Raw genomic sequence first — 13,661 nt, forward strand, 5'->3', positions numbered from 1 at the left:
GAGAAGCTGTGGCTGCCCCTGGATCCCTGGAAGTGTCCAAGGGCTTGGAGCAACCTGGGATAGTGGAAAGTACTGGGGTTGGAACTGGATGATTTTTAAGATCCCTTCCCACCCAAACCATTGTGGGATTCTGTGGCTCCATTGAACAAACTTGTGCCAGCCCTAAACCTGCACCCAAGCTCCAGTGGTGCATTCCATGTGTAAGAAGCAGCAGGTGGGTTTGGGAAGCTCTGGGAGGTGACTGGTGTGTAACCCCTGTGTCCATGTCCTGTCCCAGGTACGTTCAGGCTGAAGTACGCCCCTCCCTCCGAAAGTCTGGACTCCACAGACTGAGATTCCCCCACCTGGCACCACGATGCTGTAAAGCCATGGAGAGCGACGGAGATCGAACTACAAAACTGAGACGTCCAGTTGCTGTTAAGCTTAATGTATTTTTTAATCCAAAGGTGCTTTACTTTATTAGACTAGGTAGAAAATCTAGCTTAGGGGTGCAGCCAACCCAGTTTTGATTGCCAAATTCAAGCTTTGTTGTTGGAACTCCTGACTCCGTGTCCTCGGACCGATGGACGGATGGATGGTGGAGCTGGCCAGCTGCAGTTCCTGCTGGAAGTACAACATCCTGTGTACTTTTTTGGCTGGAGAACATTGCCATAATTGGACTTTCCAAGGTGAAAGGCCTGACTCCAGGGCAGCTCCGTTCTGAGGCGAAAGGTAGGAGTGGCCGGAAGGACTTTGGCACCCCTGGGCTAGGTAAAATGTCTACTTTTTTTCAAAAGTGATCAGGCACTAATCTCTGGGATTTTTAAGGATTGCACTACAGAAGAATGTAAAACTCTTCAAGCTTTCTGCACTTTTAGCAGACAGTGTCACTCTGAGACCAGTGCAAGAGGCAAAGAAGTTCCAACCTTTACAAATTGGCACCAGCAGGCTTACGGGACTTAATTCCACAATAAAAATCCTAAAAAGTCTCTCTTTTCCCTTCCAAAAGAACACACACGGCAGTTTCGGTTCCTTCTGGAAACAAACTCGTGCTTCATTGTCTCACCTATTACTAGCTAGTGCTGGGTTCCCAGCACTGGAATAAACTTAGTTTCCAAGGGTCCAAGTCCCAGAGACTCCAGAGTCATAAAGGCTTCAAGGATTTTTCCTGTAATACACAAAACCTTTACGTCCTGTTACTGTATATAGGTCTCTTTCACAGAAACCTTATTATTCTGCTTTTGTAAATGAATTTTAAACCATCCTAAAAAAAAAAAAAATCAAACTAAGAACTCTGGCAGCAGAGTTAATAAGCTTTTGCTTTACTTTATATGAAATACCCTTTGGCTCCTACCCCAGGATTCAGGAATGGTGGGAGTCAAACATGTAAAAGGTAGTAAAAACTTCATTATTATCAAGACTTGGAAGGATTTCTTGTCGGCCTCCTTCGTTGCAGTAGGTTGTAGATGAGTAGCTTTGGTGTTAACTACTTAGTCCATCATTTGTGGGTGACAAATCTAAATTAGGACTCGAGAGGAAGCCAAACCCATCTCGAACTGCTAATTTGAAACACTTTGGTCCTGTCTGGTTGAAAGAAGATCCTAATCCTCATGGCTTCCCCCTCCCCGGGAATTTGACGGCATTAAATGGGTGAGGCCTCCTCTGTAAAAGTGTCTGACAGAGAGATATTTGCATCCTGTAATTTGGGAGACACCTTTAAAGTCTGAAGCCTTGTTTACACTCGGAGGTATTCCTTACACCAGGATGAATCCATAGGATTTGTAGCGGAGCAGTGACTTGGGAAGTCCTCTGGGAGCAGGAGGGTTTGGAGCTGTGCAGAGCTGCCCCCAGGAGATGGGGCCGTGTGAGGGGGGAGCTCAGCCCTTCCTGGGCCATGCTCATAGGAAAGGAACATTTTGGGCCATCCCTGTGTCCCTCTGTCTCTGCAAGGGCATCTCAGCCTCGCTGGAAGGCAGGCGGGATCATGAGCATCGGGAGAGCCTCAGGAATGTGGGTGGGCCCAGGGAGGGATCCAACATCAAAATTTGCAGAACAGTTGGTTTAAACAAACAAACAAACAAAAGATACTTTTTATTGCTATGCAATAAGAACCCCCTGATTTGTGTATTCCCAGCCCAGCTCCCGCTCCCTCCTGGCTCTGCCTGCATTTGAGGACGTTCCCTGTGTTCCCATGAGCAACCTTCAGACCTACAACACTAAAGGGATGAAAACTGACAATGCAATTTACTTTGCCTTAATGAGCTCAAGACAATGGTAGGAACAGTCTGTCCCACTGCATCATGCCCAAGGAAAACGTGCAGTTCCGTGTTTACTATTTGCAGCTTTGAGGGTCTCTCCAGTGGCCTGGAACATGTGCTGAAAGCCAAACTTAGTGTTATTATTATTATTGTTATTATTTTTTTCACTTTTTTTAAACAATATTTTAAAATTGTATTTAAAGAAACTGTATTTCAACACACATGTGAGTGTTCAAAACCTTCTCAAAACAGCAAAAAACAGCAGCAGCAGCAGCAGCAAAAAAAAAAAAAAAAGTCATTTCTGTAGCAGTTGTGTTTTGTTTTACTGCCCAAGGCTGGGCACAGTTGTGTCTGATCTTCATCACAGAAAAAATCATATCAAAAGGACTGTAAAACTGAACTTCTGTCCAGCAAATTGTTTCATTCCTTTCTCCTGAGCTTTCTTTAGGATCCTTTCCCTGTGTGTAGAGTTAAGGCTGATGTTTCCAGCAAACTGTTTCATTCCTTTCTTTGGGATTGTTTCTTTGTGTCAAGTTAAGGCTGATGTTTCTTCAAGTGGCTCGTGGCTGCGTTTGGGTGGCGCTTTGGAACAGTTGGGGCTGGGTTTGGAGTAAGATCCAATCCAGAAGGACCTGGAGGCAACACGAGAGTCCGAAAGGAAGGTCTGGTGAGCCAGCAGCAACCTCAGAGCCTTCCCCAAATCCCAGCGAGTTGGGGCTTCAGACCTGCCAGTGAACACCCTCCACTCTGTACCCAGAACAACCAAAGTTGGTAAGTCCGAACAGAGCACCTTAATTCCATAAAATTATCCTTAATCTGTTCTTAAAAGGCACAAATCCATCTTTTTACCCCTAAAAAGCAAGGCAGCTTGGCTTGGAATAGTAGAGCTCCAGCTGCCCTGCCTGAAGGAACCAGTTCTTAAACCCTATTTTTGTACATTGAAAGATGGAGATTTCAAAGAATGTTATTTAGCCCTATCTTTGTCCTGCAAGTATAAAAAGAATTCGTTCTCCTGGTGGATTTCACTGTGGAATGGGAATGATTTTTCAGTGTAAGAGGGAAGGGAATCCCCAGCCATCTCCCTGCAGGGGCACGGAGAACTCAGCAAGGAGCCTTTCCCAGGGGAGGGAAGCAGCAAGTGGTGCAGTTCAGCTGCATTTTCCATTTGATGATGGAAAGACTCAAAATTGGATGGAATTTCCAGCAAACTCCTCCTCAACCTGTGCAAATTAAGCATTAATAAATATTCTGGGCTTGACCCTAATGGGGGAGCAGAGAAGGAGGAGAGGGAACTGAGATACTGATCAGAGGGTTCCACCCTACTTTTATTGAAAACTATATTTGAACTGTTATTAAAGTTTATCAAAACTGGTTTTTATTCAAACCAGCTCTGTCACACTCAGCTTTTTGTGAAACCTTTTCATACCACGGTCATTAAATCTTGGCAAATTAAGCACCAGACTTCCCAAAGTTTAACGCTCCAGCACCAGGCCTCGGCCATCCCCCCCAAACCCCATTTCCTCACCGGCCTGCTCCGGGCAGAGATATCCCGGGATGAGCCAGGCTGTGGCACCGGGTAGAGCAAAGCTCCTCCCAAAATCATCCTGCGGGGGAGCTGTGGCTGTGCCAGAGGGACCCTCGGAGCGCTGGATCCGGGCTAGTCTGGAACACCTGTAAATGGGATGAATATGGGCAACTCTGGACAAAAATCCACATAATGGAGCATTTGTGAGAGTAGGAATCACTTTGGCTGGTTGAGGCCCCACAGCTCTTGTAATAAACCCTTGGAATTACCCATTTGTTCCCTGAAATCTTCCTGATGTACACAAGAACCGTGTTGGTACTGAAGCAGAAAGCAAATCCCGTGTGTTTTCAAGTGCAGATTAACAGCTTCTCTTGGACATAACTTTCCATTAGGAATGAAGGAAATTCCTGCTCCATTTGAGCCATTTCTTTTACTTCGATCACTTCTAGTATTACAAATTCTGCATGTAACTTTATAAATATTTTAAATAGTTTTGTAAATATTTAATATTCAGCTAATTTGATTTTGAATTGTAAATGTCAAGTATTCTGGTATTGGGATTTTTATGTTTTATTATACTTTGTTAAAAGTTAAATTGTACATTTTTAGAATGTTTTTATCTGAGTAAATTTAATGTATGGAAAATAAAGAGTTAAACAGAATCCCTTGGTATTGGCTTTCATTTTAAAGGGATTCAGCTGTGTGGGGGCTTCTCCAGCTTGGCAGTAGCAGGGAATTATTTTTAATTCCTTTAATTATTTTGCTGTGAAAGTGCCTAGGAATAACCACACGAGCCAGAATTAAGTTGGGATGTAATCCATCCATATCAGCACTGTATTAATTTTAAAAAAGCAACATTTGTACAGGAATATCAGTCGATCACGTCGTAATTACAAGTACAGTTGTCAGTTATGAGTTAAACGAATTCTTACACGAACAGAACTAAACAGAGAACAAGCTGCATCAAAAAGTTCACGTCGGAGTAAAAACACAAAGGACAATAAAAAACGGGCGGGGGGGCCCCGGGAAGGAGATGCATGCAAAGAGTGCAGGAGGTACAAGGCGGAGGGGGTACAAGGCGCGCACCCGCGCAGCGCCAGGCGCAGCAGTATTGCTTCTGTCCCCGCCAGAGCCGAGCTGCCGGTGACACACGGAGCCAGCGCACGCGGCCGCCGCGGGGATCCCGCCGCGCCTCGCTCCACAGGTTTGTCCTACGGGAGAGCTCCCCTCTGCACAGCCGTGCCCTGCCCGGCCACAGGGACACACGCTGGAGCCTCCAGCGGTGCCACCACAAATCATTCGTTCGTCAACTCTCGGCAGCGACTCCCGGCCCTGAGCTGCTTCTCCCGATTTCCCAGGTAAGGGAATGGCCAACCTTCGGGCTAGGGGCATGATCCTATGGATAGCTGGAAGCCAGCTCAGATGAACACACAGGGATTGGGAATTCGTAACAGACTGGAGTTTATTTCAATGTTACCTGTCCAGGTGTGTATTTTACAGTTAGACACTTCCTAAAACTACAATAAAGCTGTGGTGTTTGGTATGAGTATTCCAGAAACCGGCACCGCCCTGGAGCGTGCGGTGCCCAAAAACCGGAGACACGAAGAGTCCTCCCCCAGCTCACCCCAAGCACTTGCCTTAACTCCCTGCAGCGCTGACACGATGGAGCTGCAGAAGAAAAAGCTCCCCTTTGGAACATTAAAATGCATTTGCTCTCATGAGAAACCTTCCCATTTAAAAACAAAAAAATTTAAGGAATCATAGGGAGATTTTCCAGCAAACTCACAGGAACACTTTAGCTCCTCCCTGGTGCCTGTTTGCTTGGTAAAAGTCAATCGAGTGTCCCTTTCTCTGCAAGTGTCACATGCACAATTGGGCTCCTTTCGTCAGGTCCAGACCTGTAAATGTGCCTGTGTGGAATATTATTAGGGCAGGTTTCAAAGCTGGAGGTGCTCGTCTGTACTGTTTAATAGTCACAAACAAGGCAAGGTGAGATGAGACACCTGCTAAAGCAAGACTATGCTAAGGACTGAGAGCGTAGGTGACATCCGGTTCTTTCCCTGGGGGGTGTGTGGGGAAGAGTGGGGGTGATGGCCAAGGGTCAACCCAAATCCTAGGCTAGAGCCGCTGGCGTGTCCTAGGCGGAAGCTGGCACTCCGAAGGTCTCCTGGGAGGCGTAGACCATGTACAGGAACCCATCCTCGTCCTTCTCGCTCTCGTACACCTCGGAGATGGGCGTGGACACGCTCACCATGCTGTGCCCGTTCACCAGCAGGAAGAAGGCCTGGTTGGAGTTCAGCTGCAGGCGCCGCCTGGGGAGGGGTGAGGGGAAGGGGGGACAAAGGACAGATGGCACCGGACAGTCCTCAACACCGACAGCAGCAAGGTCATAGCAGAGAATCGGGGAATGGTTTGGGGAGGAAGGAGTTAAAGCTCATCTCATTCGACCTCTGCCACCGGCACCTTTCTCTGCATGTCCCCACCCAGCCCTGTCCCTCAAAACTGAATTCCTCCCCTAAATCCAGGCAGGTGCATCCACTCGCTCAGGGGAAAAGCTGCACTCCAGAAGGGCATTAAACTGGAGGGACTGGGAAGATGCAGCCCTGGCACAGCCAGGGACCTTCGGCTTGCAGCTCACAGTAATGAAAACCCAGAGATCTGTGGGAAGATGGGGAAAGATGGGCAGAGCTTCCTTGCAAAACCTGGGAAACTTTTAAACTCACTTTGTCACCAGCTCTGTAACAGCCTGACTTTAACCTTGGAGCATCCTGCTCCCTCTCCTCCTCCCTCCCAGGAGAAGCACCATGGGAAGGGCATGGAGCCACAGGCTGCACAGACTGCCTGGCACAGGAAACAGCTGATTTCTGGCTTTCCCTTGGTCATTCCAGCTCTGGGGAAATGGGTGTTTCTGCTAAACTCCTCCTGCAGAGCAGCTCTGCAGAGAGCAGCTCTTTTCCCACTTGATAAACCAAATGAGCAACAGCAGCTCGGGAGTGTGGAGCTGCCACCACAGCAAGGAGGACAGAAAAGATCAGAAGAGCTTCCTGCTGCTTCCACTCGCTGCTGAGGGGCAGCAGCAGCTGGAAACAAGGATTTATTTAGCTCCCAACCACAGCCCTGGACAGGGAGCCTTCCAAAGCCTGGCTCTAATCACTCCAGAGACAGCAGGCTGAGGGAAGGCAGCAGCTCTCCAAGGTTTGGGAAGGATGGGCTTTGCTGTGCATCATTGGAGCTGGCTGAGGCCCAAGTCTGGGTGGTACCAAGTTATTTATTAACAGTAAAGCCAGAGAAAAAAGGTGGGAAAATCCTTCAGCTTGCAGTTAACCTCTTTGCCCAGGGCCTTTCATGTTCCTGAGAAACTCTGCAAGACTTGAGCAACCTGGTTCCTGTCTCCAAAGCCTATCTCCCTTTCTTCATCCTGTAGGAGCTGGGATTTGCCTGTGAGAGTTTTTGTTTGGACACCCTGGACAACTCCCACAGCCTGTGGCCTCCATGAACCAGCTCCTGCTGCAGCGTGACCAGCACAAAACAAGCTCTGGTTTGCTGCTCACTTCCCAGTTACCACAGGAGAGCCCTTAGCAATCAGACCCTGCTGCTGAGCCAGCAGAGATGCACTTCTAGCAGAACTTCTGACCACAGTTTTCGACCACACAACTTCCACACGAGGCTGTTGCCCTTTGCCTTTCCTGTAAGCTGAGCAAGCAGCTGGGGCAGAAACACTCTGGCCTGAGTGGGTGCTTCCCAGGCCTCAGTGCTGTCACTGAGGGAAACTTCCAATTCCCAAGGGATGCCAACAGCTCCCCAAGCAGCAGCACAGAGCTCTGGCTCTGAGCCCAAACTCCCCTTCCCAGTGGGTGGGAAGAGGCAGCCACTCCAGAGGGGGACTCCATGGCAGAACTGAGGAGGCATCCCAAAATAGCCAAGGAGGAAGTGCTGGAGCCCTGGGCAGAAGGACCCATGTTAGACAGGGATTCACAGCCCCACATTCCCTCCTACAGCTCTGGGAACCAGTTAATTCTCTTGGAAGCAGACTACCAGCCCAGCTCCCTTCAGAGTGGGGTTTTTCCAGCAAAGCAAAAGGAAAAGCACCTTCTCCTGGGTTTGTGCTCATTAGATGAATTTTCCATTTAGACCTCCCAAGTGCAGCAGAGGGGAATTAACAGAGCATCACAGTCCGAGGCTGATCAGTTCACACTGGAGTCCCAGCAATACTACCTGATAATTTTGATTAGCTCGCTCATGTTGACATGATCTGGCACCAGGAACTTGGTCTTATCCAAAACTGGAAGCTGCTTCTCTCCCTTGTACCTTTCAATGATCACCTGAGAAGAAACACAAGAAGCAGAAGGTGTGAAAGGCAGGAGCAGTGCCTGGTGCCCTCATCTCCCCCTTCCCAGCTCCATTTCCCTTCATGTGTGAATGCAGCATCTCCAATCTGAAAATGGACAATTCATGGTTGGACTCAACGACCTTAAAGGTCTTTTCCAACCCAAACAATTCTGTGTTTCTATGAGAATTAATAATCTTCACGTGCTCCTCTGTTCTGTTTGCAAGAGCCACTGTAACACACAGGGATTTTCCAGCACACATCCACGGCTTCCGTGCAATTTTAGAACAGTTCCTTTGCTGCAATCATTTGATCCAGCACTGAATTACCCAGCAACAAGGAAATCCAAGGAAAGATCAAGCCCACTTCCCCCTAACACACTGCAGTGGCTGACCAGGGGTTTGTGCTGCTATAGAGGTCTGCCAGATCAAGCAGTTTGCGCTGGAATTTCTCCAGCTTCAGGCCATCTCTTTAAGAACTACAACTCCAGATGACTCTGCTGTTCCATCCACCTCCCATGATTCCTCTAATGCATGAGAAAAAGCTACTTTGGAAGGCTATAAACCCTCCCATTTCCAAATTAAAGAGAAAATTTCCACAAGCATGCTCAGGAACCAGTAATTCTGCCAGGATTGCTGTGTAGTAACCACTTAATTCACAGAGAAACTGCAGATTTCCCAATTTAAGGAACACCCTGCCCAGCAACTGAGGGCAGCTCCTGCTTTTAAGAAGTGATCTCAGAACTCGTGTACTCCTGTTTCCACAGCCATGGGGGGTTTGTTGATTTTCAATCAACAGGAGCTACGTGACACCAGTCCCTTGGATCCTTTCCATGCTCACGGGGTCTGGCCATGTTGATCTTAAAAAGCTGCACAGGTGAAGAGACATTGATGGAATTCTACCAGAGAAAGAGCCTTACATCAGTTGAAATAAATGCTGGCTCCTTCTGGACAACAAACCCCACTATTTTTAAGCAGCTGGGCCATAAGCAGGAGATATTTCTAACAGCAGAAAGGAGGATGTTGACAGCACAGGAGGGATTTACTACCTCGTGTGACATTGCCATCTTATCTCATCCAGAACTGCTAATGACAACAACGAGGCAGTGACTGGCCCAGTGAGACTCCAGAGATCCCAGCAGGGATAGCTGGGAGTTTGCATCACTGCATGTCCAGCAAGTTCCTTAGGTACCACTGGATTTTTGCCTGGAATCTGTCCATGGCTGACTTAAAGTGAGAGTTTTGCCATAAATCCCTGGCTTTCAGTCAGTGGTCACAGAGCTTGGGGACTATGGCTAAGTGGTCTCTGAAAGGTGAGTGAAAAAGCAGTATTTGTCAGGAAACGGATTTGTAAGGAAAGTGCCTTTTGGGAAAATGAAACATTCCAAGAAAGTCAGAAAATCCCTGCTGTGAAGTATTCCTTGTTCCTTTGCCCCACTGCACAGGGAAACAGCAGTGGCAGCTCTGAGGTGAAGGAGTTTAAAGCTCCAGGAAAGCTGAAAACCTTTCGGTTTCAGTTTCTACGGCAGCTTCTGTCAGTAAACTTGCTCAGGGACGGGGGACAGTTTGCAGCAGTTGGTTCACAGCAGAATTCCCACACACTGGGGTCACCAGCTCTCATCACAGAGCCAAAGGCTGAGGGTCCCGTTCAGTTCCCTCTGCTGAAGAACTCACCAGTGACAGAACGTGATCCATGCCCTTCTCTGCATTTTTAACTTTGAGGATGCCGTGAGTAAAATAAAACACAAACTCAGGCAGCATTTGGAGCTGAGCAGCTAAAGAGTGACAAGGTGAGGGGTGATACCCAATGTGAGGTGAGCTGGAGGGGTTTGACAGCCCAGCAGCATTCCTGGAGACCTAAGCACAGGCCCATTCCCAGGAGAAAAGCATTTCTGTCCTTCTCAGCACAGGCTGAGGATCAAATCCGTATCTGCCTCTACACTCCTGTCTACTCTTCCTGGTGAGCCTCTGAAGACTCTTAATTCGGAGAGGAAAACCACTGAGGGAGCAGAGCTGAGCGCTCAGGAGGATCTCAGAGCTCAGCCGGGGCGTGGTTTTATTCCAAGTTACAACACAGCTGCTAAACTCCGGAAACGCCACTTCCTCCAGCCCCCAGCGAGCACCTTGCTCTCCCACACCAACCCTGAGAACTACTCCTTGAGAATGCTCCTGAAACCCAGGCTTAGCCACCCTGAACAGCCACATTTTCATTTGGTCTCCTCAGGAAAGCTCTTTCACAGGTTTCTAACTGCTAAAAAGAACATGAGACTCAAAACTGAAGTAAAAAATTAAAAGAACTGGACTTACTGGTATTTTAGTGGGATGCTGATCCCGAATCAGTCGTACATCTTCCACTCTTTGTTCTGCAAGGGATTAAAAAAAAATCTGTTTAAACATTCACAGCTAATGCTGTTATTCCCTTACTTCTACACCACTGAAGAGAGGGACCACGTGTCAGGAAAAGCCAGAAGAGGAAATTCAGGCAAAGCAATTTCCAAATGGGCCAGCGCTATCAGGAGTACAGCCTCTCCTGTGACAGCTGATCCCCTGCTCCTTAACCCAAGATGACAAGTGCTGTGTGCACCTGCCTGGAACTCCTAGAAAGTGTTAAAGGAGATCCTTTGCTCCCCACACCCCCTCACTTTCTGCCCACTGAAGCACACATTTAACCTCACACAGTTATGGCCTCAAATTACACTACCCAAGTTAACAACTAAATACCCTGTGCTATTTCTGTGAGGTCCCAGAAGAGGAAATGGTCAACAATTATTTGAGCCCCGGGACTGGCCCAAGCCTGGCAGCATCAGCTTTCCTTGTGCGCTCTCGTGTTACCGAATTCCAGGTTTTATTTTGACTTGGCCGCACCCATTGTTGCAGGAGCTGCTGGAGGCTCTGCCGGACCTGCAAATTTTGCCACTCTCCATGCCAGTTTTCAGGATAAAGTTCGCCTCTCCTCAGACAGAAATATTAATAGAACAGATATCATGAACCAGGCTAAAGTACACGAGCCAGAGTAAACAGCCAGTTGCTTTCAGGGGCCGCTGCATCTGTGTGTGCTCTGCCTACTTTCAGATTCAGTGAACTCAATTTTAACCCCTCCGGTTTTTCAGCGGGATGGGGCTTTCCAGGCTGTTTTCATGCTCCGAACAGCTCTGAGAGAGATGATTTAGCGTTGCATCACGGCTTGAACACACACCTGCCTAGGGAGAGAAGCACTTAGGCCAGCTCCCTGCTGGAATGCTAATGGCAGGACACTCAGCAATAACATCCCTCGGTCTCCATTAGTCCGTGTTTGTGCCCATGGAATACATCCTCCTCACGAGCCCGGCAAGGAATGCAACTGCCGTGAATCACCGTTTGAAGCTGCAGGTGAATCAAGCAGAACTAAGGCAAGGAGCACGAGAAGCCTTCACCTGAAAGCCACCCCACATCCCGAGCCACATTCCCACAGCCCAGCGGGAGCCGGCCAAGGGCAGAGAGTTCCACCTCGTTAAAATATTTTTTAAGATTAACCAGAAACACAAAAGATACGTGGAGGGAGTGAGAGCAACCATCCACCTGGCAAGCACTAACTTTTCAGCTGGAACACGTTTGTTCACAGCAACGTTATTCAGCAGAACTCCCTGGAGTAGAAGGAACATAAACCGGGCAAATCATGGAGATTATTGTGTGTGGCGTGTTCAAAATCAGGCCCCAGTCAGCCACAGATAAACACTGTTCTCTGACGACAGTAGTTGCAGTGGCAACTGCTTGGCTGCCATCCTAGCTGAACTTAATACCTGCAACAGAGGCTGCTGACAGGCGATGGGGTCAACAACAGTTTTGGAAGGCTCCGAGAAAAGGGGCAGCATAAACACAGAGTTTTATGAGATCAAAATCCTCCCTGCTTCACTGCAGGGAACAGCTTACATTTACCACAACAGCAAAGGCGAGGGTGGGCATATCACAAAGCTCTCTTAAGCAGCTTGACTTTAACCCAAAGGCAGGAAGAAAGGAAAATCTGGATCAATTACTTCCACCAATTCCATCTCACGTACGGGATTTTATAGTTCATGCAGAAATAGGTTACGCTGCCAGTTCTTGTTACCCTCGCAGCGCTTCAGCCTCCCTTACTGACACACATGAGCAGATCCTGAGCCCTTTGATTGCTCCGGTCCCATCCTGAGCACACACACAGAAGCGTGGCACGGCTCTATCGAGGCTGTTCTTTCTCGGAAGGGACTAATCTCATTTTCCCAGCCATCATTACACAGCTCTTTTCCATGCCCTGCTAGTTTGCAACAGCCAAACAGAGACAGGAGCCACACGCCCCAGTCCAGTCGCAGCTGCCCGGGTGGAGAATTCCTCACGCCGCACCAAGCATCGGCTGCCAGTGGAGCTTTAATTCCGCTGCCACCGGCGCAGAGGCCGGCGGACACGGAGCAGACACCGGAGGGAAGGGCAGGCCCAGCTCCTGGCACACACGCCGAGGATGTTTCCAGGCTCCTGGGAGTTTTGCAGTCCATAATGGATGATGCCATGGAGAGATCTCCCCACCCCAAGCCCCCTCTCCCAGCGCAGAGCTCGCCCGGGCACAGCACAGCTGTCACCCCACACCTCGCGGCACCCCAAAACCCCCCTGTCCCGAGCCACCGGGCTCTCACCGGGGTAAACAAGCCCCGGAGGCCGGGCCGGGCTTTGACTCCGTCGCAGCCCCGAGCAGGCCGGGACACCGGGGCGGCTCCGGACCCGCTCCGCCCGCGGGGCCCCGCTGTCAGCAGCAGCAGCCGCCCGGGGATCTTCGCTGCTCCCACCGCGATCTGCCCCCTCCTCTCCCCGCCGATCCCCCCCCCCGCAGTCCACCCGGGCCGGGAGCACCGGCGGGCCCCACCCCGCCGCATCCCTCGCCGGGGCGCTCACCGAAGGTGCGGCGCTGCTTGAAGCTCTTCTCCGAGGGCATGGCGGCGTTCGCTCGGCCCGGGCCCAGCGGCGGCTCTGCGCGGCGGCGGCAGCGGACACCTCCGAGTGCCGGCGCCCGCCCCCCGCGCCGCCACGGCCGCTCGGCCGTCAGCTGACCCGCGCGTCACGGGCGGCCCCGCCTCGCCTCGCCCCGCCGGCATCTTGAGCGTGGCGCCGGGGCAGCGCCGCTATGGCCGCCTCGGGGCCAGGCCGTGTTCCTCGTCAGGCACACGCAGCCATCGTGCTGTGTGAATGTCACAGTGCCCTGCCCGTGTCCCCGCACTGCGACACACAGCCATGGATGCCTCGGTGCCAGGCTGTGTTCTCCTCAGTGACACACACAGAGGCATGGCTGCCTCATGGCTGCCTCGGTGCCAGGCTGTGTTCTTCTCAGTGACACACACAGAGCCATGGCCACCTTGGTGCCAGGCCATGTCCCTCAGTGACACACACAGAGCCATGGGCACCTCGGTGCCAGGCTGTGTTCCCTCAGTGACACACAGAGCCATGGCCACCTCGGTGCCAGGCTGTGTCCCTCAGTGACACACAGAGCCATGGGCACCTTGGTGCCAGGCTGTGTCCCTCAGTGACACACACAGAGCCATGGGCACCTTGGTGCCAGGCTGTGTTCTCAG

The 13,661-nt window shown here is 50.2% G+C and overlaps 2 protein-coding genes across 2 annotated transcripts in view; one reads left to right on the forward strand and one right to left on the reverse strand.

Annotated features, from left to right (window-relative positions):
* Window positions 1-4,424, forward strand: part of ZCCHC14 (zinc finger CCHC-type containing 14) — a 49,682-nt gene extending 45,258 nt beyond the window's left edge. Inside the window, exon 13 of the mRNA XM_042027058.1 lies at window positions 278-4,424. Within this exon, the coding sequence (XP_041882992.1) occupies window positions 278-333 (56 nt within the window). The 3' untranslated portion in view covers window positions 334-4,424. The remainder of the gene's footprint in view (window positions 1-277) is intronic.
* Window positions 4,425-4,562: 138 nt separating this feature from the next.
* Window positions 4,563-13,161, reverse strand: MAP1LC3B (microtubule associated protein 1 light chain 3 beta). Its single transcript, XM_042027060.1, has 4 exons — window positions 12,988-13,161; window positions 10,396-10,451; window positions 7,978-8,084; window positions 4,563-6,074 (listed from the first exon to the last, which is right to left on the reverse strand). The coding sequence occupies exons 1-4, from the start codon at window positions 13,025-13,027 to the stop codon at window positions 5,900-5,902; spliced, it is 378 nt and encodes a 125-aa protein (XP_041882994.1). The 5' UTR covers window positions 13,028-13,161; the 3' UTR covers window positions 4,563-5,899.
* Window positions 13,162-13,661: the final 500 nt, after the last annotated feature.

Source organism: Corvus kubaryi, unplaced genomic scaffold, assembly GCF_017639235.1.
Source record: "Corvus kubaryi isolate FWS band 111438036 unplaced genomic scaffold, C.kubaryi_AGA036_p1.0 37300, whole genome shotgun sequence".
In the NCBI taxonomy this organism is placed as follows: domain Eukaryota; kingdom Metazoa; phylum Chordata; class Aves; order Passeriformes; family Corvidae; genus Corvus; species Corvus kubaryi.